Source organism: Pleurodeles waltl, chromosome 10 (genome assembly GCF_031143425.1).
Source record: "Pleurodeles waltl isolate 20211129_DDA chromosome 10, aPleWal1.hap1.20221129, whole genome shotgun sequence".
NCBI lineage: Eukaryota > Metazoa > Chordata > Amphibia > Caudata > Salamandridae > Pleurodeles > Pleurodeles waltl.
The window spans coordinates 1,026,046,045-1,026,073,973 of NC_090449.1; the positions used below are offsets into that span (position 1 = coordinate 1,026,046,045).

Consider the following 27,929-nt stretch of genomic DNA (forward strand, 5'->3'; position numbering starts at 1 on the left):
AACCTTGTCAGGTTGAACTTTTAGGCCCAGGGGGACCCACAAGGGAACAGTTGTGTAAGGGGCAAGAAACATGGCCCTCTCTTGAAGGCCTTAGGCAGCAAGCTGCTGAAGAGACCAAAGGAAAGATCATTGGAACACATAGTCTATTGGGAAGATGGAATCCTCTACACTGCAGCAAGAGATCCCAAACCTGGTGCCACTAGGAGAGTGGTAGTGCCTCAGGAGTTTAGGGAGTTCATTCTGACCTTAGCCCATGATATTCCACTTGCTGGGCATTTGGGACAAACCAAGACTTTGGAAAGGTTAGTTAACCATTTCTATTGGCCCAACATGTCCCAGAAAGTAAAGGAGTTTTGTGTCTTCTGTGCCACCTGTCAAGCCAGTGGTAAGACAGGTGGACACCCAAAGGCCCCCCTCATTCCACTTCCAGTGGTGGGGGTCCCCTTTTGAAAGAGTGGGTGTGGACAAAGTGGGTCCACTTGAACCTCCCACAGCCTCAGGGAACCAGTATATCCTAGTGGTAGTGGATCATGCCACTAGGTACCCTGAAGCAATTCCCCTTAGGTCCACTACTGCCCATGCAGTAGCTAAAGCACTCATTGGTATCTTTACCAGAGTGGGATTTCCTAAGGAGGTGGTGTCTGACAGGGGTACCAACTTCATGTCAGCATACCTGAAGCATATGTGGAATGAGTGTGGGGTGACTTCCAAATTCACCATACCATACCATCCACAAACCAATGGTCTTGTAGAAAGGTTTAACAAGACATTGAAAGGCATGATCATGGGGCTCCCTGAAAAGCTCAAAAGGAGATGGGATGTCGTCTTGGCATGTCTGCTTTTCGCCTACTGAGAGGTACCTCAGAAGGGAGTAGGGTTTTCCCCCTTTGAACTTCTGTTTGGCCACCCTGTAAGGAGACCAGTAGCTCTTGTAAAAGAAGGCTCGGAGAGACCTCTTCATGAGCCTAAACAAGATATAGTGGACTATGTACTAGGCCTACGTTCCAGGATGGCAGAGTACATGGAAAAGGCAAGCAAAAAACCTTGAGGCCAGCCAACAACTCCAGAAGATGTGGTATGACCAAAAGGCTGCTATGGTTGAGTTTCAGCCAGGGCAGAAAGTCTGGGTTCTGGAGCCTGTGGCTCTCCCAGGGCACTTCAGGACAGATGGAGTGGCCCTTACCCAGTGCTAGAGAGAAAGAGTCAGGTCACCTACCTGGTAGACCTAGGCACTAGCAGGACCTCCAAAAGGGTGATCCATGTGAACCGCCTCAAACTCTTTCATGACAGTGCAGATGTGAATCTGTTGATGGTAACAGATGAGGACCAGGAAGCTGAGAGTGAACCTCTCCCTGATCTCCTCTCCACAGACCCTAAAGATGGCTCAGTTGATGGAGTGATCTATTCAGACACCCTCTCTGGCCACCAACAGCAGTCTGACTGTAGGAAGGTGTTACAACAGTTTGCTGAGCTCTTTTCCCTAACCCCTGGTCAGACACACCTGTGTACCCATGATGTGGACACAGGAGACAGCATTCCTGTCAAAAACAAAATTTTCAGACAGTCTGACCAAGTTAAGGAAAGCATCCAAGTGGAAGTCCACAAGATGCTGGAATTGGGAGTAATTGAGCACTCTGACAGCCCCTGGCCTAGCCCAGTGGTCTTAGTCCCCAAACCTCACACCAAAGATGGAAAGAGAGAGATGAGGTTTTGTGTGTACTGCAGAGGACTTAATTCTGTCACCAAGACAGATGCCCATCGCATTCCAAGGGCAGATGAATTGATTGACAAACTAGGTGCTGCCAGATACTTGAGTACATTTGACTTGACAGCAGGGTACTGGCAAATCAAAATGGCACCAGGAGCAAAAGAAAAGACAGCATTCTCCACACCTGATGGGCACTATCAGTTTACTGTTATGCCCTTTGGTTTAAAGAAAAACCCTGCCACCTTCCAAAGGTTGGTGAATCAAGTCCTTGCTGACTTGGAGTCCTTTAGTGCAGCTTATCTTGACGATATTGCTGTCTTTAGCTCCAGCTGGCAGGATCACCTGGTCCACCTGAAGAAGGTGTTGAAGGCCCTGCAAGCAGCAGGCCTCTCTATCAAGGCATCCAAATGTCAGATAGGGCAGGGAACTGTGGTTTACTTGGGACACCTTGTAGGTGGAGGCCAAGTTCAGCCACTCCAGCCCAAGATCCAGACTATTCTGGACTGTGCAGCTCAAAAAACCCAGACTCAAGTCAGGGCATTCCTTGGCTTGACTGGGTACTACAGGAGGTTTGTGAAGGGATATGCATCAATAGTGACACCCCTCACAGAACTTACCTCTAAGAAAATGCCCAAGAAGGTAAACTGTACTGTAGAATGCCAACAGGCCTTTGACACCCTGAAACAAGCTATGTGCACAGCACCAGTTCTCAAAGCTCCAGATTACTCCAAGCAGTTCATTGTGCAGATTGATGCCTCTGAACATGGGATAGGGGCAGTTTTGTCCCAAACAAATGATGATGGCCTTGACCAGCCTGTTGCTTTTATTAGCAGGAGGTTACTCTCCAGGGAGCAGCGTTGGAGTGCCATTCAGAGGGTGGCCTTTGCTGTGGTTTGGTCCCTGAAGAAGCTGAGATCATACCTCTTTGGTACTCACTTTGTAGTTCAAACCGACCACAGACCTCTCAGATGGCTAATGCAAATGAAAGGTGGAAATCCAAATCTGTTGAGGTGGTCCATCTCCCTACAGGGAATGGACTTTATAGTGGAACACAGACCTAGGACTGCCCATGCCAATGCAGATGGCCTTTCCAGGTTCTTCCACTTAGAAAATGAAGACTCTCTTGGGAAAGGTTAGTCTCATCCTCTTTTCCTCTTTCGTTTGGGGGGGGGGGGTTGTGTAAGGAAATGCCTCCTTGGCATGGTTACCCCCTGACTTTTTGCCTTTGCTGATGCCAAGTTATGATTTGAAAGTGTGCTGAGGCCTGCTAACCAGGCCCCAGCACCAGTGTTCTTTCCCTAAAACTGTACCTTTGTTTCTACAATTGGCACACCCTGGCATCCAGGTAAGTCCCTTGTAACTGGTACCAAGAGCCCTGATGCCAGGGAAGGTCCCTAAGGGCTGCAGCATGTCTTATGCCACCCTGGGGACCCCTCACTCAGCACAGACACACTGCTTGCCAGCTTGTGTGTGCTGGTGGGGAGAAAATGGCTAAGTCGACATGGCACTCCCCTCAGGGTGCCATGCCAACCTCACACAGCCTATGGCATTGATAAGTCACCCCTCTAGCAGGCCTTACAGCCCTAAGGCAGGGTGCACTATACCATAGGTGAGGGCATAGGTGGATGAGCACTATGCCCCTACAGTGTCTAAACAAAACCTTAAACATTGTAAGTGCAGGGTAGCCATAAGAGTATATGGTCTGGGAGTCTGTCAGACACGAACTCCACAGCACCATAATGGCTACACTGAAAACTGGGAAGTTTGGTATCAAACTTCTCAGCAGAATAAATGCACACTGATGCCAGTGTACATTTTATTGTGAAATACACCCTAGAGGGCATCTTAGGGTTGCCCCCTGAAAACATACCCGACTTCCAGTGTGGGATGACTAGTTTTACCAGCCTGCCACACACCAAACATGATGCTGGCCACATGGGGAGAGTGCCTTTGTCACTCTGTGGCTAGTAACAAAGCCTATACTGGGTGGAGGTGCTTCTCACCTACTCCTGCAGGAACTGTAACACCTGGTGGTGAGCCTCAAAGGCTCACCCCCTTTGTTACAGCGCCCCAGGGCACTCCAGCTAGTGGAGATGCCCGCCCCCTCTGGCCACGGCCCCACATTTGGCTGCAAAGCCGGAGGAGATAATGAGAAAAACAAGGAGGAGTAAGTGGCCAGTCAGGACAGCCCCTAAGGTGTCCTGAGCTGAGGTGACTCCGACTTTTAGAAATCCTCCATCTTGTAGATGGAGGATTTCCCCAATAGGATTAGGGATGTGCCCCCCTCCCCTCAGGGAGGAGGCACAAAGAGGGTGTAGCCACCCTCAGGGCTAGTAGCCATTGGCTACTAACCCCCCAGACCTAAACACACCCCTAAATTGAGTATTTAGGGGCCCCCAGAACCTAGCAAGATAGATTCCTCCAACCTGAAGACGAAGAAGGACTGCTGACCTGAAAGCCCTGCAGGGAAGATGGAGACACCAACTGCTTTGACCCCAGCCCTACCGGCCTGTCTCCCTGCTTCAAGAAAAACTGAAACAGCGACGCGTTCCACAGGGTCCAGCGACCTCTGAAGCCTCAGAGGACTACCCTGCATCTAAAAGGACCAGGAACTCCTGAGGACAGCGCCACTGCTCCAAAGAAGAAACAACTTTGCAACAAAGAAGCAACTTTAAAAGGACTCCACGTTTCCCGCCGGAAGCGTGAGACTTTGCACTCTTCTTCCGACGCCCCCGGTTCGACCTGTGGAGAAACAACCCTACAGGGAGGACTCCGCGGCGACTGCGACCCTGTGAGTAGCCAGAGTTGCCCCCCTGAGCCCCCTCAGCGACGCCTGCAGAGGGAATCCAGAGGCTCCCCCTGACCGCGACTGCCTGCTTCAAAGAACCCGACGCCTGGTAAAGACACTGCACCCGCAGCCCCCAGGACCTGAAGGATCCGACCTCCAGTGCAGAAGCGACCCCCAGGTGGCCCTCTCCCTTGCCCAGGTGGTGGCTACCCCGAGGAGCCCGCCACACCCCTGTCCCCCCCCCCTTGCTTGCCTGCATCGTTGAAGAGACCCCAGGGTCTCCCATTGAACTCCATTGCAAACCCAACGCCTGTTTGCACTCTGCACCCGGCCGCCCCCGTTCCCCTGAGGGTGTACTTTTTGTGCTGACTTGTCCCCCCCTCCCCCCGGTACCCTACAAAACCCCCCTGGTCTGCCCTCCGAAGTCGCGGTACCTACCTGCTGGCAGACTGGAACCGCGGCACACCCTTCTCCATTGAAGCCTATGTTTTTTGGGCACCACTTTGACCTCTGTACCTGAAATGCTGGCTATTTTAGGTCAGGTTTGAAAGAAACACGTCAGGACTTGGCCAAAATCCTGAGGTGTCTTTCTCAAAACTAAACCGTTCCCTGTTGTACCATAAACATCAGTCTAGTACATCTTTATCTTGCTTACTGACTCCTCCACCTTATGTCCTAGCTCTTCGGTGAGAAAAAGAACACGCAGAATAGAAAAACACGTTGCATAACATGTTTGTACGGGCAACTACTCGCACCTTTAACGTGGCAGTGAAGCTAAGGCTAAGCTGAATATAAAATGGACTCTGTAACTGATGACCACTAATGTGACGGTGGACAGCTAAGCAAAGTGGTGCAACACAGTCAGTGGTCAAAATACAAATATCACTACAACCGCTCCTACCCCCAGCACCCTTATGCGGTGCAATACGTTGTCAGAACTATGCCACACAGTTATAGGATGCATCCCAGACCACAATGATTTCAGGAATATGTACACGCTGATAATGACAACACTGTTAGCAGCAGTGTTGGACCAAGGCCGCACAGGTAGAACCAATGTCAAACGTGGTATCCATTTGGCAAGCACCGCCCGTAATCACTATCAGTCAATCTTCGTGCAGACTCTTGACCTGCTTCCAATCACTGTTGGAAGCATTCTCCAAGCCCAGTCAATTATTCCCACCTGCCAGACCCTGTCCGGGCAATACTACCTGGCACACACTGTCATCGGGTCTGGATCAGTAGAGGGCAGGTATTTCACCACGCAGAGGGCCCTAAAATGATCAATGAAAAAGAAGAATGTAGCAGGGGAGCTTCTCGGAAGGTTGAGGTGCCCGTCAGGTACACATTGAACGTCTGGTGCGCGATTATCAGAGTCGCACCACACACAACGATAAGTTACATACACAAAGATAAATTGCAGTTTCTCTGCCTCCCTGGAAACAAGTCACAACACCTAGTGTGCATTGATTCTAACCGCAACAGAAAATTCTGATCACTTAAAATGAAGTTACCAATCCCATGCCTCCTGAGAATGAGGCACAGCGTCTGGTGCACATCAAAATGAGTTGCACCAGATCGATTCAGTCACTTGTGATGAAGAGTTACCAATCCTGTGGCTCCAGAGAAATGAGGCTCAAAAGCACTTCAAGCTTCCAGGGCCACAGAGGCTTTCCAAAAGTTGTTTCACAAGCTGTCTCCTTGTGAATTATCAGAGATATTTTAGTCCTCTATCAAAGAAGATACTGTCTGTTCAATTAGCTTTTGGGTGTCAGGTCCTCAGCGATTATTATGATCTCTCTTGTATGCCTGTAAATAAATTCATTGCAGGAGCAGCTACAAAAACAATAGACTCAATCAATCAAATCATTTGAGGGCCTGGTGAATTTTCACATAAGTATGATAGAAGCTCTATTCTGGTAGTCCCAGACTACAAATGCTTCCCTGGAAAGCTGGGTCAGTCATCTACAGAACCTTTAATTCGAGGAATGTGGTCTCTGCTCCAGAAGAGCATACATATCACTCTCCTAGATCTCAAAGCCACTTGTTTGGTCTCCAGACTTTCCTGCCAATGTACCAGAGTCTTCGGTGTTAGTTTGCAAGGACAATACCACCACCATGCAATATGTGAATAAACAAAACGGCAGAAGATCTTTGGCGCTGGCCAAGGAAGACCAGGAAATCTGAAGTCTGCTAATGACACACAGGTTAACTCTTCGGGCCGAACTTATTCCCTGGACTAGAAATCTTATAGCAGACATGCTAAACAAAACAGGATACAGCCTCTAAGAAGGGAAATTTGATCATTCGGCTCGAAGTTTAATCTTCTTGTTCTGGGAAAACCGGCTCAACATCCCTTTGCAACAAACAAAACCTGCAAATGCCCGTTCTATGTAAGTTGACATCCACATCCAGAATCTTGGAGGAATGCCTTTCGACAGATGATCCAGGATCCATACCTGCCTTTTCCCCCAATAGCTTTTTTCCAAAGATTCTCACCAAGAGGAAAGCAAAGCAGTGTTATCTTGTCTGGATAGCTCCCAGCTGGATAATGCAGCATTGGTTTGCTGAGCTTCTCCTGCTATCAGAATAGAACCACATTCACCTGACAACATTCTGTTAACCTTTGAAGATAAACTAAGGCCAGGCCCTTCATCCTGACCTGACTTCTCTCATCTTAGGCGCACAGCTCCTAAATTCCATCAATTCAGAGATCTCAGTACTCCTCAGGACTGCAGGTGTATTCTCAACAAGTCGCGGAGGAGGCCTTAATAAAGACATGGAACGTTTCTGCCTGTGGCGCCAGAAAATCAAACCTAAATCCTCTATAAGCATAATGTGGCAAATAATTATCCTTTCTCCTCTCACTAGCTCAGTCAAAGTTGGTACACGCATCCGTTAAGGTACGGCTTGCAGCAATATCAAGGTATTGATGTTTATCATATTTTTTCTTTCTACTCTTGCAGAATAATCAGATAGTTCATAAAATATGTATTCAGTGTGTTCCTACAGAAAGGGCTGCTTCCTCAGACTGGCACCTGAACATACTTCTTTTTCAACTCATAAAGTGTTCATTCAAACTCGTTCATAGAGCACACCTCATATTTTTCACATGGAAGGTTGTCTTGTTACTAGTGCTGACCCCAAAAAGTAGGGTAGAGGAGATGCAGGCTTTCTCAACTCAAGAGCCTTCTTGCATCTCACAGGCAATTTAGAACTTCTCAGAACCAATCCACAGATGTATTCCCAGGGTTCCTTCAGATTTTGCCTCAGTTAGTCTATAATATACGTCCCACGAGTTCACCAAAGTGTCTCGGAAAGTTCGTAGTTAACAGGGACTGTATTTTCGCTGATGACCTTGCCACCTGAAGTGCGTAGGTCTCACGTGCAGATGTAAGGGGCCACATGCTTCGGAAACAATAAAGCCTTCAGTCTACTTAACTTGTCAAAATTCACCTTGGAAGTAGCAATGTGAGGCCAAATATCTGCTACCTCCCTAATTTTATTGGGGGGAAACAACACATTCCCGCAGCATGTAATGACCTTAATGACCGAAACAACGTAAACTATTCCGGCCCGCATGCCACAACAGTCTTCACTATTGAGAAGGACGTAGCTGCTGTTTGAAAGCACCTGGAACGTGCGTTTAATCAAGGGGACTGGAACTCCCTTCAGATAGCAAGCCAAGTTCGCAACCAAGGCATTACACGCCCCATGCAAGGACAGCTGCTTACAAATCATCGAATGGCTGTTGGAAGTCTCGCATTCACTACCACTAAGAAAGACCTCTTTCATACCATTGAGGCATTAGTACGAGAAGGGAAGCTCCCACACCTCATGGATGTAACTATCTCCCAATTTTTCATATCTGCCTACCGGAACATGTTTCAAACAAGAAGTGAATTGTAATGTAGAAATAGGCAGATTAATAACCCTGTGTATCAACCACTCTGCTGAGGGAATCTCGGCCACGGTAAAAGGCAATCTTTCGATCTTTTCAATGTTAAGCATGACATAAGTCGCTTCCGTTTTAGCTATTAGTAGTTGTTGTCGTGTCAAATTAAAGGAAAAAAATATTTCCCTGGCACTAATGTGCTGCCACGGAACGCGACCTGCCGTCAATGTCTGAAGTGTCCAACCCAAGTGCATAATGGACCTGGTCTGACTCTGTCCATGATATAAAGAAGACATATCAGATTGTATAATGTCTATAACAGAAGAAACAATGTTGTTAATTGTGTATATCCGGTCGGACAAGGTGTGAATCCCATTGTCCACAACAGCTAATGCCTTTTTCAGATTTTCCTGATCTATCTGCCTTAACCGGGCTGCAGCCTCTTTTTGGAAAAGTTTCCATATTGCATTGTATACCTCGTACAAGAAACGCTTTCTACGTGGTATCTTTGGGCCTGACAAAAAATCTTGTAAGTCAGTGTTGTTATACAGGAGACTGACGTGTGTCTTAACCGCATCTAGTGAGGATGTTTTTAGCCACTGTTGGCACAATTTTCCTACACTATATGTTGTAATTATTTCAGAGTGTTCTGGTGATATATAGCGAGGGTCTGACCTCGTTCGGAAACCCCCCGAGGAGGTGACAAAACGTTGATGACACCTGTTGGTATCAATTGGCCACAATAACCACCTGCCTGGACGTGTCAATGAAGCATTAAACGTACCATTCTGGACCCACTCATTAAGCTCACTAAAAATTGCATTCGTGTATTTTTGCCAGTTATTAAATTTTGCCGGGGCAGGTATACTGGGCATGTTTAATTCTCTTATTGTTGCTAAGCCTAAGCAACTGGTCTGTTGTACTGTTTCATTTAAAAAAATCATTTGAACGGGGATGAGACGTGAGGTGTGTGTAAATGTTTTGCTCCTAGCATGTCTGCCTGTAACTCTCGAAGAGTATGTGTGTGTTCAATTGTCCAGTATTTGCTTGAAAAATCAGGACATATCAATTCATATAAAGGTTTTATGCGTGTAGCATAATCAGGAATGTACTGCCAAAATTTAGAAAGCACAACAATGATTGTAGTTTTTAATCGTATTTGGTGGTTGCAATTGTGCACATTTTTCTAAAAATTGTGGCGCTAGGCTTTTCCCTTCATTCGACAGCTCATATCCCAGGAACAGGATGCTGAGGAAGGCAATTTTTGATTCTTTGAAATTAAATTTGTAGCCGATTTCGGCAAACCCTACAACAATGCGGGCTACCCGTCTTAAATGTTGTAGTAACTCGTCATCCATGAGATATATATCGTCCACGTATGACAATGCTTCAGGATCTATCTCGTGTAAAATAGCAGTCACACGAGCTGCAAACAGTCCTGGGCTCTTTTTATACCCTTGAGGCAAACAGCATATTTTTTTCTGGGAGCCTAGTGCGCTATATTCTGGCAGAAGAATCCATTTGAGATATCTAAAGACAGTTTATATTTTTTCCGCACAATGTTGCTCATTAGTGCAGTGCCATGCGAATTTTGTAAAGCATATGTACGTGTATGTCCGTTTAAATGTCTGTAGTCCAAAACTATTCTGAATGAATGGTCCGGTTTAACTACAGGAAACAAGGGATTATTCATCGGTGAGACACAGGGTTCAATCACCCCCTGGTATTCTAATTGCGTAAGTATTTCTCTCACCGGTGCCCTTGCTTCATGTTTTATGGGATACTGTGGTTGTGGCTGAGGTTCACCTTTAATGGGAATTACATGGTATGGAGAATCCCTATCCCACCCTACATGATTTCTATATAACACAGGTGCTTATGCTAGAGCCCATTCTATAGAATAGGACTCAGCAAGTTCCTCCGGGACAAGGGGCGAGAAGTAAGGTCTAATAACCTCCTCTCCATATGGGCAGGTGTGGACAAAATCAGGCGGCCAATCTTGTTTAGCCAACAAAATGTCATATTTTTACTACACGATCCCAGAAGATTGCGTGTATGGTGCGTTCAATGTCTCCTTCTAATTGCAGAGTTACTCTATACACCCTATCGGGGTCGGAGACACGCATATCTGCTGTTTCTACTTGTATGAAGTCATCAGTTGCTTTCACCTCCGGATGCTCTAGAAGATTCCGGCGAACTATCGTGACCACTGCCACGCTGTCTAGCAGTGCTAGAGCCCATTTCTTGTTCTTAAAGAGAACCCTCTTCCTGAGTGGCATGTCTAACTGAGATAGCTGCCGCTTTTTTCTATTTAAATTGTTGTTTTTGTTGTACCGGTTTCTCTTCCTTCTTAACAGAAACCACCGAAGAGCGTTGTGATTCCTGTCTCGGTTTCACGTACTCTGTTCGCCGCTCTGATCGCCCACCTCTCTCATTTCTCTTTTCTGATGAGTCCTGAAAGGAACGAGATTGGCGTGTATCAGTATATTGATATCTATCAGGTGTTTTTATATTATCTCTATTTCTGAGATTATACCTATTCTGTGGGATCCCTGTGCGTGGAGATTCTCCCCTTTCTTTTTTAGACGTTTGTTGTTTTTTCTCCCAGCGTTTCTTATTACCCTCAGGTTGTTATTTAGTATTTTCTTTATTAATTTTACCCTGAAATTGAAGTTTTTGTCATCTAGCCCCAAGGCTATCTCAACCAATACTGGAATGTTTCCGCTATTATTTTAGGCAGTTCCAGCTCCTGATCTTGTTGCAGAACGTCACGAAGACGCATTCGCACTGCAAGTGCAACTGCTTCTCTTTTAAGGTTACTTAGGATAATTGAAGAAACCGTGGCAAAATTGCCCATTAGTTGCATTCCCAAGTCTAGGGCCGGGGCAGCCCGTATTCATCTTGAATTTGTTTAAGCACTTCCGGTATGTTGTCTAGCGTTGGTGTACCATGTGCCGTTGTATAGAGCGCGGCAAATACTGTGCCCCATGTATTACAGTGTTCAACTGTAGGAACCATCCCAAAGGGCAAGCACATAGTTAATATTCTATGTTACCCTGAGGTCCCGTATGGGGAAATACTGCCTCCAGCGTATTAATTTTTTGTGCTAGCCAAAACGGAGTCTCCTCTCGTTTGGCTGGGACCTTACCCATAATAGAGTGTACAGTCACCGGATTTATACCTGGTGTTACTGCATGTGGTTGTGCTGGAGCAGCATGCGCTGGGTTTGTATTTAGTGTCTGCATCACAAATTGTACTAATCATCTATATATTGCTGTTAATTCAATATATAAGCGTCGAACCTCAGCTACCGCCATATTCGCAACTGCAGGATGAGGTGTATATGTGGCCAATAAAGGCCAGGTAGGACCATCATTACTTAGTGGACCTAACCTTACTGACAATATTGTATGGGGTAGGGCGCCATCAAGCCAATTATTATGTTCTTGATAAGATAGAGTTATCTCTAAGTATGCGTACGCCCTGTAGTGCCCAGGTGCGTTCGCAACTGTATATGTATGAAATGTATTTGTGTTCCCATCAACTGCTGGAAATGTGACCCAAGAGTAAAACAGCTCTGTTCTATAGGCTGCGTGAGCATCCACCACAAATGTGACTGGACCTCCCTGTGCTGTAAGACCATGTGCTAGTAAATGTGTTGTAAGTGGCTGTCTCATGTTAAGAGCTATTTGTACAGCCTGGGGATTCGCCATTATAAAGGCACTAAGAGTTCAGAGAAGGCACACCAAGATGTTTTTTTTTCCTTTTAAGGTTCAAGCTTGAACAGCCACCCGCTGTAAAATAGGGTTACCTATACGGCGGTGGTGGAAATCCTCAGTACCACAGACGTCTCCGTATACGGAACTGAGGGGTCATTATATAAAAATGAGACCGAGATATGCTGGTGGACCCGAAAATTAGAGCCGGACCAAACGTTGGCGGCGCCATGTCGCGTAGGCTCTCATTATCCTAATGAGACGACTGGATTTTGAGCAGCAAGATCATTCACATTGTGGGGGACTAAGTCTGACCCACGGTGAAGGACCTTTGTCACTCTAAATCCAGGTTTTGCTCCGGCTAACTAGCAATGCCTCATCTCTCATTGGGAGAGACAATTGGGCAGCCGAGCGCATGACATCTTAGCACTTCCCAGGGAGGTAGTGGTCACTCAGGTCACAACCGGTTCTCTCATACACAGTACGGTCTCATATATAAATGACAAAGGCAGTTTAAGTTTTAAAGATTGGTTTAATAAAACAACTGCATTTTAGATATCAAAGCATGAGCTGAAATAACCAGAACTACACAACACAGTAGGATTAAAATAGTAATGATGAGAGTGAAGCACAAGAATAAGGCTATCATAGTGCTGCTAGATTATTTTCTCTCTAAGTTATATTTCGAGCACAGCATGTGAAGCTCAGTCTGCCTTTCAGGTTCCCCCCAGAGGACATCAACCCTCATACCTGAGCAAAGGCCTGTAATCTTCATCAGCATCTGCAACGGGGCATTCAGCATCTAGTTGTAGGTTACTGGCCAGAATCTCCCTCTTGACGTGTACTAGGACTAGGAAGTGTTTTTATACTAACATGCAGATAATCTAAGAAAATGTCCCTACGTAAGGATGTGTATTTTCTATGAATACTGGAGACTAAACTTCTACCACGTTGCTGAACTAAGCTAAACAGTGCAATAGAAGAAATTAAAACAAGACCGTAAAACTGGTTATTGTAAAATAACAGTACGAAATTGAATAAAATATATCTAGGGCAAAGTGGCCTAGTATGCTCAACTAACGTGCATGAAGCTAGATTAAAAATGGCTACACTACTCTGCCCTGCCAAACCAAATTACAAAGCCAAATACCTCTGATATATATAGAAGAGCTGTTTGGCTCTGTCATAATTTTTTTTTTTTAAAGTCATGTGGTATAGCTGCTGTGCAAATTGGCTGAAAGTAATGAAAAAAAGCATTGTGATGTGGCCACTGTTAAGCGAGTTGCCAAAGCCAATAGATCTCATATAGCTAAAACCTATTGGCTTTTTTTCTGTCATCTGGTGTGTTAGGTACTAAAACCATCCCTAATGTATTGTGTTCCTGGAAACTGAATTCTTCGAAGCATATGGTCTTGACCGATGCTAATCTCTCCAAACCCAAAACTAATTTCCAGAGTGGAATTTAACCCAAATTTAGTTTTTTACCTATGTAAAGTGCTAGAGCACAAATTTTGCTCTGATTCCCAGGAATTTTTCGAGGTTTACCTTGGATAGGTTTAAATAGCATTCGGACATGAGTTTGAGTAGAATTTGCTCACTATGTGCCTTTTGTACTAGGGGTCCATTTAGCACCTTACATTTATACCACATGCCACTCTTTAGCCTAAGAAAAGAAAATTGAGGCATGAAACTGCGAAATTTAAGCCCTTGGAGAGTTATACAGTCGATCGGACCTTCATTTAAAAAAAATTTTTGTTGTTAAATTACTTGTATTAAATGACATTGTTTAAAGAGGACGAATGTGAATACCATAACTAAAAGGGGCATATCTCTGTTGCTTTAAACAACTGGTCTTGTTTAAACTCATAGACCAATTTATTAATTAAGAAACATTTAATGTTGAAGAGCCTACGAATGCAACGTTTTAGAAAGTTAAATTTATTCAGCGTTTTCAAATTAGTCTTGTTTTTATTATTTAGCTATCGTTCTATCAATGTAAGTAAACACCTTGTTTGATTTACAGTGCTGCCTCTCAAGTCCAAGAACACAAAGAATCTATATCCTGTGAAATAGGATATTCTAAGACTTTGCTCACAGGTAAGGAAATGCCCAAAAGCATATATAGTTTGGTCTGTGGGGTCAGGTTATAGACCATTCAAGTCCTGACATAAACTACACTACTTTTAATACGACAGCTGGAGAGTATTGCATTTGAAAAGTATTGAATCATTAGAATGGCAAACTTACACGTCTAAAAAAAAAAAAAAAAGGCGCTGTTTTTAGCTGGTGAGTGAAATGCTAATGTTGCTATGCCTTAGCTGTCTTCTTAGTTGCCATGCTTGGTCCAAACTGCACTGTGGCTGAAGGTGCTTGACTGGTGTGCTGTGGTTATTGGGAGTCACAGGTTTGTGCAGCCGAAGGTACAAAGAAATTCAATACTCAGTATTGTAAATTAGACAGATGCACAATACTGTATTGTTATTGAACCTAGCCAGTCAATATCTGCCCCCCCGACATTTTAGCTAATACCGGAGACAAACCTAATTTCAAGGTCAACCCACACTTCACCACACAGTCTTCCCTGAGCAGCTGTCTCTAAAGTTCAGGGCATCCTATCAAAGAACTAGAGTGTTCACAGAGCTCCCAGAATCATGAACCAGGAAACATGTCGCTGGAAAATAGTTCTTTAGACTCATTCATTTGCCTGTGCTGAAAGCTGAACATTTTCATGGCATGGTACTCATCTATGTTGTTACAAGTTCTTGAAATAAGAGTCCTCAAAACTGTTCCTTTTCTGGTGTTATACATTTAAACTGTACTCAGTCTATGAAAAGTATGTAGCCCATGATAGTTGTCACTGTTTTAAATTAGTTGTCTCATGCTTTTATCGGATTTAAATGTTACTTAAGTGTTTTGATGACCTTGAGTTATAGTCATTGGCTAGGGAAGGAGACTGTCATTTTGCCATTGAAAGCATTTGTTCGATGGCATGTGTGGCTGTAGATACGCATACTCTGCATATTCCTGCCATATAGTGTTGGGTCCAAAGTGTTGTGAGTTGTTTTGCTTCTAAGAAGCATTTTTGAGTCACAGGATCGAGTGACTCCGACTTGGTAATACTGTGCATGGGCATCGACTCCTTTGTTCAATTGTTTTCTCTCTGCCATCGGGTTCGGATATGTGTGTCTCTTTGCCCCATCTTTCAACTCTCTCCGGTTTGAAATCTTTCTTTCTGTCTTCTCTTTATTGACTGTATTGTTTCTTGATTGTGTATTTCCATCTTCGCGTTCGTCTCCACTCGTCAGTCCGGTCACCGACTTTGTGTCCACTGGGACGGCCATTTCCCGTTTCGTGCCTACTCCACCACACGGCACCGACCATTATGCTGAGCTGATGGAACGGACGCTGTTTCTTTTCTTTGCTCGATGCCACGTAAAATTTCCCCACACCGACCAACATTTGGTGTGTAACTTGTGCCTCTCCCCGATCCCCAGGAAGCTACCTTCGATGCATGCAAATCCTTCCTGTCGAAGAAGGCCCTTCGGGACAGAAGTCATCGGTTGGAAATGGCGCACAAGACTCCAGATGACACCCTGGACATCTTTGGGGAGGAACAGGCCCAGCAGGAGCTGGAGCAAGAGGAGGCTTTTTTGATCCAGGACTCTTAATCCGATGTACAGTCAGATATTGAAAACCACAAGGTGACGTCCGTGCAACCCGAGTACCATGACACCTCCTGCTCATCCCCCTTGTTGCAGAGGTCACTGGACCACCACTGCCACCAAACCATGGCTGGATCCAAAAAACTCTTTTGGCTGCCCCGCCCCTCGGCTCCGAAAATAAGCCAAGACCAAAACAAGGTATTCGGCTTCGACCTTGGTCCGGGACCTCGTTGCCATCTTGGTCCGAACTTCGGCTCCGAGCCGACCAGCAACCACTTCTGCTTTGGTGCTGACCACATTGCAGCAGCCGAAAACTTTGGTGCTGAAAAACAGAGAACAGTGGAGCAGAAAGACTCTAGCCAGTCTTCAGCTACGCCTTCACCTATGGAATCCATTTTGGAGACGATGGACGCTCGGCAGCGCCACTTCCATATCCAGGAGGGTACAAGGCAAATTATTGTACTTGTACGTTTGAAGAGAAAACTTCCCTTCCAAGAGGTTTTGGACACTTCTCCACCTCCAGAGAATGTTACCAACGACAAGGCTACCAGCACACTTCACAAGCCTTCTCCACCTCTTCCTCCTGATCCACCTTCTCCACTTCCCCCACCCTCTGCTTCTTCTCCACCTCTTGCCCCTCCTCATTCACCTGTTTCACCTACTGCAGGAGATTTTACACCTCAGGCATCCTCTGTATATACTAGGTAAGATTTAGTTGGGATACCACAGGACCCAGATCCATGGAACACATATGACCATGACCCAGATTTGTACCCTGTACGCTCCCCCCCCCCCCAAACCCCCAACCAGAGTACCTCCTACGAGCAGTTAGCGGCAAGGGCAGCTACCTTCCACAGTGTAGATCTGCACAGGAACCCCATCAAGTAGGAATTTCTGTTCCGTACCCTTACATCTACCCATAGGAATATCCAGTTTCTCCCTATGCTCCCTGGCATGCTTTGTCACGCCAATGAAGGTTTCAAAGAGCCCCTTCTCTCCAGCATTATCTCCCCTAGAGCAGATAAAAAAAATATATAATCAGTCTCCCTCAGATCCAGTATACATTAGTTCACATGTCCCTCCAGATTCTATAGTAGACACCACTGCACGGAAAAAGTGCCTATAGCCAGGCCACAGGGGACTCTCCTCCTGACAAGGAAAGTAAAAAAGTTAGATGCTGCCAACAAAAGGGTGTCTGCACAGGCAGCTAACCATTGGTGTATTGCCTGTTCACAGGCCTTACTAGCCAGGTTGACCAGGCTCACTTGGATAAAATGGAGTCACTCTTCCAGTTTCTCTCATAAGAGCACTGTAAAAGATGGCAGCCAATTGTCACCCCCCCCCCCACACACACACACACGCCCACACAAACACCTACCTCCTAACCCAGTCAGCCTTCACCCTCCTGTTCTAGGCGTTTCTTTAGAGTGTCTTACAGAGGCATTAACAACTTCAAAATTGTCATCCAGAATGAGTAAGCATTACCACGGACAAATTGGTCTTTCGCATTATCCAACATGGTTATTGTCTGGAGCTCATTACTACTCCAAACATTACCCCTTGTTCTCACAGATTATCCCACAAGCATGTCACCCTTCTCAAACAAGAGGTTTAATCCCTCCTCAAAGGGGACATCAAGCCTGTTCCCTTACAACATCAGGGTTCAGGAGTATACTCCCTATACTTCCTCATTCCCAGAAAAGATGTCTGTCTCAGGCGTATTCTGGAGCTCAGACCATTAAGCCACTACATTCTCTCAGTACACTTTCATATGGTTACTCTTCAAAATGTTTATTCCACTTCTACAACAAGGAGACTTTAAGATGGCCCTAGATCTAAAGGACGCCTACTTCCATATTCCCATCGAACCTGCACACCGAAAATACCTAAGATTCGTGGTTGAGGCAATAATTTCCAGTTCAAAGACCTGCTTTTCTGAGTAACTCCTGTTCCCAGAGCCTTCACAAAGTGCTTAGCAGTAGTCGTCACACACCTCTGAAAACAAAACATTCCCATGTTCCCTTACCGAAGTGACTGGCTTATCAGTCCAGCACACTACCACAATGCCAATAACACACTCAGATGACGGTGGACCTGCTTCACACGCTGGTATTCACAATCAGCTTTGTCAAATCCCATTTCCAACCTCTTCAGATACAGCACTATTTAGGAGCTATTCTGAATGCAGAGTTGGGGCTAGCATACCCCAATCCGGCTCACGTTCACGGTTTTCAGTCTCTTCTCCCACAGTTTCAGGAGAATGGTACATACACAGTTAGGACTGTCATGCGCCTGTTAGGGATGATGGCCCCCTACATTGCCATGGTTCCCCATGCCAGACTCCTCATATGTCCCCTACAGAAGTGCTTGTCTAGTCTCAGTCACATGGTCACCTGGTTGTTAGACCGTTTTACACACAACTCTCCCTGCAATGGTGGAACACCGCCAGCCTGTTGAAAGGGTGGCCTTTTCTAGACCCTGTGCCTCTGGTCATTCTAACCACAGATGCATCACTGACTGGTTGGGGCACTCACCTTCAAGACCTCACGGTACAGGGACTTTGGGATCTCCAGCACCAATCCCTGCAGTCACCTCGAGCTTCAGGGAATATTTCTAGCCCTGAAAGCATTTCATCACCTCTCTCACAAGGTTGTCTTAGTTCTCATGGACAACATGACAGCCATGTATTACATACAGAAACAAGGGGGGGGATAAGTCATAGTCGTCCCGATTGTCACAACTCTCTCAGACAATATGGAAGTGGGATGTCCACCACCACATTCACTTGATGGCAGAGTATCTCCAAGGAACGGCTTTGCAAACCTGCTCAGCAGGGTGCAGCAACAAGTCCACGAACGAGAACTCCACCCGAAAGTCCTTCACAAATACTTCCTAGAATTGGGAACTCCTAAGATGGACCTTTTTGCAACAGCAGGAAACACAAAATGCCCAAGCTTCGCCTCCAGGTATCCACACCCTCTATCCAAGGGCAATGCTTTATTGATGAACAGGTCCGCGATATTTGTTTACGCATTTCCACCTCTCTCTCTCTCATTCCAGTTCTGGTTCTGAGGATCAGACAGACATCTCTAGCCATGATCCTTGTAGCTCCCACTTGGGCGCATCAGCCATGGTTCATCACTCTTTTGGACCGCTCAGTAGTTCCCCACAAGACGCTCCCCAACAGGCCGGATCTGCTCACTCAGAATCAAGGACAGATCAGACATCCAGACCTCAAGTCACTCAACCTTGCGATATGGCTCCTGAAGTCATAGAGTTTGGTTACTTAGGATTGCCTGCTGAATGTATGGATATTCTCAGGGAAGTGCGTATACCCACAACCACAGTATTTTTTTGCTGCAAAATGAAAACTTTTTGTATGCTACTGCCAACCCAAATGTATTAATGCCATTAAAACTCCTGTCCAAGAGATTGTTTATTTGCGCCACTTACTGAAGGCAAACTTATCTTACATGTCCATTTGCTTACGTCTTGCAGCTATAGCTGCATATCTGCAGAAAGGTTGTATGATGGAACCATGCATGCAGGAACAACGCATGCCTTTACGCAGTTGGAAGCACAACTGCGCTGTTTCCACCTATGTCTTTACCACACATGCCTTCACAACATATTTTGTTGTAAAAGCATGCCTGGTAAAGGCTTGTGTGGAAACAGCATGCGTGACCCTATCCTACAACCCCACCACCCGCCCTAGGGCCCAAAACAACCCCCACCCCTAATACCTAAACTACCTGACCCCCTATCCGTCCTGAACACTAATAAAAAACTTACCCTGACCCCCACTCCTGCCCCATAAAACAAAACTACCCCGACATCCCATACCCACCCTGAGCCCTAAAACTTTCCCCCTAAGTAAACTTACCTCGAGCCCCCCCACCCCGTGCTGAGATCTAAAACCTTCCCCCTAATTAAACTACCCGACCCCCCCACCCACCCTGAGCCCTTAAAACACAAACTATCCCAACCCCCCCACCTTTGCCCCAAAAACTAAATTACCCTGACACCCCTCACCCTCCCTGAGCCCTAAAACCTTCCCCCCTAAGTAAACTACCCCGGCCCCCACCCTCTGAGCCCTAAATCCATCCCACCGCAAAAAACTATCTACCAACCCTACCCCAACCCCAATTTCCTCACCTCGTCCTCTCCTGATCCTTTGTCTTCTTCTTGCGGCCCTCCTCCCACCCTTCCTTAAACTTTTCCCTATCCCTTTAAAAATAAACAACCCCGCCACCCCAGCTCCTAAAAATTTAAATAGATAATCCCTAAAAAAAAAAGCCCACCCTGGACCCCTTACCCCAAGCCCTTATCCACCCCTAAAAACTACCTCCTGCCTCAGCCCCACTTACTTCACTGCACACACTCCTGATCCACTATGCCTTTTTCTGTGTCTTAAACACACATATGCATAGTTTGGCACATGCATGGTTAAGGCAAAGAAAAAGGCAGTTATGCTTGCGTGTGAAACAAGTATAGGATGTTTCCTCTGCAGAACAGAAGCATACTTCCTTGTTCAGAATCACAGTCCTCAAAGCTTTCATGAAGGGCCTTAAAAGGGTTACTCCTTCCAGAGTGCCTCCTGCACCATCCTGGAACCTCAATATTGTGCTTACCAGGCTCGTAGGCCCTCCTTTTGAGCCACTTAATTCATGCCTGCTCCAGTATCTTTCTTAGAAAGTGACATTCTTAGTCTCTATATCATCACTGAGACGTGTTAGTGAGCTCCAGGCCCTATCCTTGAAAGAACCTTTCTTTCAAACTCATAGAGACAATGTGGTCCTTCGCACAAACCCCAAATTACTTCCTAAAGAGTTTTCACAATTTCATATCAACCATTCCATTGAGCTACCAGTCTTCTTTCCACAGCCCGATTCATTTGCTGAAAGAGCTTTCCACACTCTAGATGTTAAACGTGCACTTATGTTTTACATTGACAGAACCAAAGAATTTAGAAAAACTAAACCACTCTTTGTAGCTTTTTCCCTACCTCACAAAGGAAGTCCAATATCCAAAAACAACATAGCTAGGTGGATAGTAAAGTGTATACAAACTTGCTATGCTAAAGGAAAGAGACAATTACCGGTTACTCTTAGAGAATATTCTACTAGGGAAAAAAGAACCACTATGGCTTTCCTTGGAAACATAACTATAGCTGACATTTGTAAACCTGCTACATGGTCTGCACCACATACATTTACAAAGCAATACTGTGTGGATCCATTTGCACGTCAGCAAGCCAATGTAGATCAAGCTGTGCTACAAGCACTTTTCCAGTCAACTGCAACTCCCACAGACTAGCCACCGCTTTTATGGAGGGACTGCGTTGCAGTCTATGCAGAGCATGTGTTTCTACAGCCACACATGCCATCGAACAGAAAATGTTACTTACCCAGTACGCATCTGTTCGTAGCATGTGGTGCTGTAGATTCACATGTGCCCTTCCTCCTCACCAGACACCTGTGGCCATTCCAGTTACTTTATATTTGTATACACTTGTACCTACATAGTTACATTTGCATGGACATCCCTTTCTCTATACGTCCTTTGAATTCCTTTTCTCACCCGCCTGCGGGAAAACAATCTAACAAAGTCACCACTTGATCTTGTGATCAAAAATGTTTATTCAAAGAAAAACAACTTGCAACACTTCAGGGCCAACACTAGATGGCAGGAGTATGGATAGCATGTAAATCTACAACACTACATGCCACAAACAGATGCTTATTAGGTAATTAACATTTTCCTTTTTTAAGTAAAGGGTTGGTGGCTGGCCGGCATGGGCATGCCCCCATCCACATAACAGAGCAGTTTTTATGCTCTGTGGTGTCATATGGGGGTGATTACCTCCAGTCTACATCTTGGGGGAGGAGGGCCTGAAAGCCCACAAGACACTAGGGTATATTTTTTGGGGGAGAAGCGGCCCCTCTTGACATTAGCTCCTGCCAAAACACCCCATTTTTATTGAAAGAGTTGTGGGAGCATAGAATGGTAGACTATTTGTTATCACCAATTGGATTTCACCGTATTTGTGCCTTCCAAATGTACACCAGCGGGAGAAAGACAACATTTTGAAAAATACCATTGAATCATATGCTAGTACGCTTACCTAAAAATTCAGACATGTACAGATAACCACTGTGCCTAAGCTACATATCTTGTGTCCATTTTAGAAATGCATAGGTTTCCTTCGTACCTATTTTTCCACTCTAAATATTTCACTAAATGAATTGGTCTCTACTCAGTGCACATTGAAAAAGCATTGTGCGGTGCAGCTCCATTGTTGGCTCTGAGTACCTTAGGTTCTTGGAAAACCTACAATCCCTATGTATCCCCAATACCAGAAGTGCTTAGCGGACTTCATGTGTAATATTGCTTTTGTACATCGGCCGTCATGAAAAAAAGTTACAGATGAAAACATTGTCACAAATGGCATTTGTTCCTGCTCATTTTCAATATTTCTTTATTTCAACACTAGGGGCCATATGTACGAACACATTTTCCCATTGACACAGAATGGGAAAAGCCCTTTGCTACATCTGGCTCTTAGTTTCTTTGGGATAACCTTCAGGAATCTACACATATGAGCCCTTGCTGATGTCTACAGCTTTCTTATCACCCTTCAGTTTTGCACTGGTGTCCATCACAAACTGGAAGTAGGTTGAGAGCGTAAAAATAGGGAAAATGAACTACCATGAAAAGCCGGAAATATGGCGAGTTTAGCACAGCAAATAGTTTTGTGATGCCAATTTGTGGGGAAAAACACACACTTTTCTATTTTTCTCAAAAAGCTCAAACTGTAGATCTATTTTGTCAGTTTTTTCTTGGTGGTCTTTGGGGGAATCCACAAACCCCAGCCTCCTTTAGAATCCCCAGGATGTTGGGTAAAAGAGATGCAGATTTGGCGTGGGTACTTTATGTAGAAATAAAAAGTTATGAAGTCCTAAGCACAAAGTACCCCAAATAGCCAAAAAGGGCTCAACACTGGGATGGAAAAGGCCCATGAGTTAAGGGTTTAAATATGAGATGTCTACTAGTAGCTCCCTCCATCTCCTTTGTCTACTGAAATATTTATATTTTAAAATAAGGCGATATTAGGCAATAGAGAGGCTGGACTGTCTGTGTTAATCGATGTGAAACAGGGATGCCGGACATCTCCCGCTGCCCCCCACACCTCCCTGCCCACTACATTTTTTTTTTACATTTATTTTCATATGTGCGTTAATCTCTCAGTGCACATTTACTTCAACCTACTTTATAGGCAAGACTATATATATTCAGCAGTGCCAGAAACGTGGTGTTAAGAAATCCTCTTTTGTCGGAAATACTGGATGTGTGCACGCTGGTTGTACATTAGAACTGAGGAACCTGCAGTATAATACTATGGAATCAATTGATAGAGTGCTGCGGCTCTTGGGAGTGCATGGTTCACTCACCATGCCAAGCTTTTTTCATCCACGAATGAGGAAAACAATTGTAAACGTGTCCTCACTGTATCTTCTGGAATACAAACTCTACCTTCCAAGGGAGAAAACAAGTTTCGCTCAAAGATGTTTTGTCAGCTCCCAGCAGAAGAGCACCATTTTTCACAAAGTGAAATCGTCTTGTAATGCCTCACAATTCTTAAAATGAGAGTGTAGTAATACCTTGAAAACCCCACAAACAATTTATTTTATCCCCTTGAGCTCATTGAACGCAATATGTACGCCCTCTCACACCAGAGAGCTTCCCTTTTATTGCCATCACCTTGGGTTGCATAGAAAGAGCTACCCCATCACCCTGTTCTGTTTTTTATTTTCTTTTTTTGTGAATAATGACCAGTGTATCAACTGTGCTGACATTATCCCGGTTGAAGATTAGAGTGAAAGGTGCCTTTTGGCTCATCCTACGGTCATTTTGTTCAGTGCTCTGGGACACTGCCCAATCACCTGAACACAGATTTCGATGTGAAAAGTACTGTTGGAAAGGACCGGCTTTCCCTAGTGGATTCCTGGCCATAGATCGCTGTAGAATGGCTTTCCCTGATCAGGAATCCGCTCCACTGGATCACTGGAGAAGACCATTGTGGTTGTACTCCCTCCCTGACATGGACTGATACTCCCTTCACCATCCAGGACTAGTTGGGTTTTAGGGGCCTTTACCTCAGTCTGCTTTCCCCAGGGGCAAGAAGAAAATGGGGTGGTTGCAAACAACGTCCTTGTTGACATACAATGATCCATTGGTTCCATTAAGTATATAGCTTGGATGCTTGTGTACTCATACAATGGTTCCTATGATTTGTGTGTGTGTGTGTGTGTGTGTACAGCTGACCTCTGTTTCATGTGTTTATGCATATAATGCAATGGAACTCTACATTTTCGTGTGCCTATGCAACAGCCACTATGTGTTCATGTGCACGTATATCATCCCTTAAGTTTGTGTGGTACTACAGGAGATCCACCTATTTTTGTGTGCTGAAATACTGGGCCCCTTTGTTTTCACGTGCACAGAAAATGTCCATATACTTGTGTGTGAAGACAGTGGTCATTCATGTTTCTGTGTACATAAACCACTGCCTATGGCTGTCCCAGACCAGTTCTATCTGCTTGTTTGTGTGCTCATAGTTTTATGCTCAAGCCAGTCACACATGGACATGGGATGGTCCAGTGAAGGATGGGTAAGGCCTCTGATAGCCCGTGGTGGGGGTGGGGTATAGGAAGAGAGTGACAGAGATGAGCCTGCTCATCTAGCGTCTGGATGCCCTCATTTCCTGTCTACTATACAGACTTTCTTCCCCTTTCTCCTATGGACAGAAATCAGACTAAAAGAAGAAAATAAGGAATGTGAAAGGGCTGTTCATGCTTGTATCCGGCCATCTCCCTTACTTATGTCCCCTTTTGGTACACACATTGATTCAGTGAGATTGCTGGAAAGTATATATCCAAAATATAATTTAAAAATGGAGTAGTTGGGGTGGCAGCCCATCCTGGCATAGGGCCACATATCCTGTGCAGTCTTTCTGCCCTGAGGGAACAGTTTCGAGATTTACCAAAGTCAGCCAACCCCAGGGCCCTCACTGGACACCAGATAACATACTTAGTTTAAAGTAAAGGAAAGGATAGCCGGCTAGCCCGCCCCGGCTATCCCATTCATTTGCCTAGGCAGTCTTCCTGCCCTCTGTGGGGCAGTTTTGATGGTGTAGCTCTAATTTCCCACCCTTGTGTGTTGGACAGAAAACCACTAGATGTCTGGTAAAATATTTGGGGGGAAAAACAGTAATGAGGAGGGGCGGGAAAACCTATACAAGCATTGGGCATAGACACCCCCAGATAGACAGTCTGGTGTCTGGGGGTGGGACCAGATGCGAAGAGTGTTTGGCCCATACACCGTTCCATTTTTTAAACATCAGGCCTTTCGTGTCTAGTAGACTTTCTGGCTCTTCGGGTATATATACGTGGGAGGGTGTAGGGGGCAGAAGGCAGCCTAGACCCCACAGATTAGTGATCAGAAAAAAAAATGGAATTGGAAGCAGGTGCATCATGGTATCATGCCACACCTCTAGGCCCTAGATAGTCTGCTGTCCTTAAAGGCATTTTAGGGGGTTTACTACTAACCTGCCTTCTCCATGGTGCACGTGAGCAAGGCGTAGGACATTGAAACGCTTTGGGTTGGTTTCATGGTGCTAGCGATTATGTAGATCGACTAAAAGACACGGTGTTTGACGTTGGTACTTCTTCTAAATTGCGAGGAGCGTTTGTGTACATTTATATATATATATATATATATATTCCACAGTAACGTCGGTCGAAGAACGCAAACCTTCTCTGCGTTCAACACACGAAACAAGCCGAGATGAATGCAGCATCGGCGTGTTTATTCAAAAAGAATCCCTTACGCGTTTCGGAGCAAACGGTCCTTGCTCACAGGAAGTTACACATACCTCCACCTAAACATTTTTAAAGCCCACCACCATATTTTTTCAAAGTTTGCAACATAAATGAAGGACTATAAAAAAAAAAAAACTAATTCCAAAACAAACGTGTCGGCCATTTTTAAACATGTTTTTGACATAATCTTAATACATGTTTGATTTAAACCTATTTGTCTACTTCGTTCACTCTATTGCATATTAATACAATTTCCTGTGCCACATATTAATTTTGTTTGGATGCCCTGACTAATAATCACAGTAAATCACCCTTACAAAAAAAACTTTCCTAAATCAATATCTTGTATTCACTGCTATACCTAATGTCATCTAAGTTGATCACATACTAACGGAGCCTACAATAAAGATTCTAGGCCTTCCTACAATCTGTCCTATTTTTTTTTAAACATGTATAATAATCACTTTCACAATTTGAGACAAAGAAAAAGCTAAATTATACATCACAGTAATCTGTTTAGTTTTTTTCACGCTGGCCCTTCTATAATAGCTCTTTTGCATCCGATGTACCTGAGTAGAGACAGAAACACAGCAGATCAAAAATAAGTCAACCACTTTTGTAATACATGAGTGCCTACTTCTAACAGTTGCCTTGTTAGTACCAGCATATTATTTTGTATTTTATATTATCATATCATCATCTATATATTACCACATATCACAATTACACAATACAAACTGTTATGCTTATCCTAAATGTACCGACAATTCCTCATCCAGGTTAAAACCCTCAGGGGACACTGTTCTGTATTTGATAATGTATTTCGACTCCAATATTCGTAATACTTGCTCTCTATTTCGTCCTCGTATACTTAGGGGAACACTATCCAGTACACAAAATTGTAAAAGAGCTGTTTTTGCCATGATATTGTGCAAAATGTCTGGCTGTGGGATATGTTTTATCCTCCTTAGATATAGCCCTCATGTGTTCTAATATCTTTTTCTTGGCTTTATGTATCGTGCTCCAAATGTAACATTTAGCACAAGGACAAAGTAGTGCATAACGCAAAATTCAGTATTTCAATTCAAATGTTTCCTTATCTCAAAAGGTTGAGTGGATTGTGATAATCATATTAGTTTGCAGCTGTGGCTGCCTTTGCATGCCTTACATGAACCACAAACAAAAAAAACCTGTATCAATGTCTGTGTTAGATTCTTATTAGATTCAAAAAGACTAGAGCATAATCTATCTTTAAGCGATACACTTCTCCTAAAAGTAATCTGAGGTCTTTCTTCAATTTCATTTGCCAATTTATCATCTAATTTTAGTATATCCCAATGTTTATTCAAGCTAAGCCTAACTTCTCTACCTTGATCATTGTAAGTTGTGATAAATCTGATTGGTTGAGTGCCTGTTGTATTTTCTTTGATTTTTGGAACTAATAACTTCTCACGATCTATCATTATTACTTTCCTCAGTGAATTGTTAATCAGATTTCTAGAATAACCTCTCTCCTGGAACCTTCTGCTCATTATCTGGGCCTCATGATAGAAATCCTGGTTGTCTGTACAATTTATTTTGGCTCTCAATAGTTCCCCATAGGGAATACTCCAAATAAGATTCTTAGGATGGCAACTATTAGCAAGTAGTAGGCTATTTCCTGCTGTCTTTTTACGGTGTAAACGGCTTATTAATCTCTTATTGGAAACTTGTAGTTTGAGATCCAAAAATTCTATTTGTGAAAAATGCATTTGAGCTGTCAATTTAAAATTTTACTGATTTTGATTCAGAGATCTAACAAACTCTACTGCCGATGTTTCATCATCACTCCAAATACAAAAAATGTCATCTATGTATCGAGTCCATAAAAGTGCATGCTCTTCAAATGATTTCATATTGTCCACTATCTGGTCCTCCCACCAACCCAAGAACAAACCTGCATAACTCTGAGCAAAGCATGTTCTGTTCCAGGGGATCCTCATCAGTAGTCATAAACATTGAATATTCCCGCCCCCGTGTGGGGACCCCGGAGCATATGTAAAAACACACATGGATAAGTATGGAATATATATGAAAAATTAACACTTTTGGTAGATAGTTTCCATACAAGAATCATGTATAAATGTGCATAATAGAAAATGCAGTCTATGTTGATCAACAGGCTAAAAATGGTTTCTTTCTATGGATTTCTTTTTTTTTTTTTTTTAAACATTAACACTCTCCATTACAAATAAAAAACTTTCTGAAGCCCTATTGGAAGACACAGACAATAGAAGCAA

The 27,929-nt window shown here is 44.4% G+C and overlaps 1 protein-coding gene across 1 annotated transcript in view; it reads left to right on the forward strand.

The window, feature by feature from the left end:
* The window catches only part of TOPAZ1 (testis and ovary specific TOPAZ 1), a 1,339,900-nt gene that overhangs the window by 273,637 nt on the left and 1,038,334 nt on the right, over positions 1-27,929 (forward strand). The window contains exon 3 of the mRNA XM_069211977.1: positions 14,131-14,204. Within this exon, the coding sequence (XP_069068078.1) occupies positions 14,131-14,204 (74 nt within the window). The remainder of the gene's footprint in view (positions 1-14,130; positions 14,205-27,929) is intronic.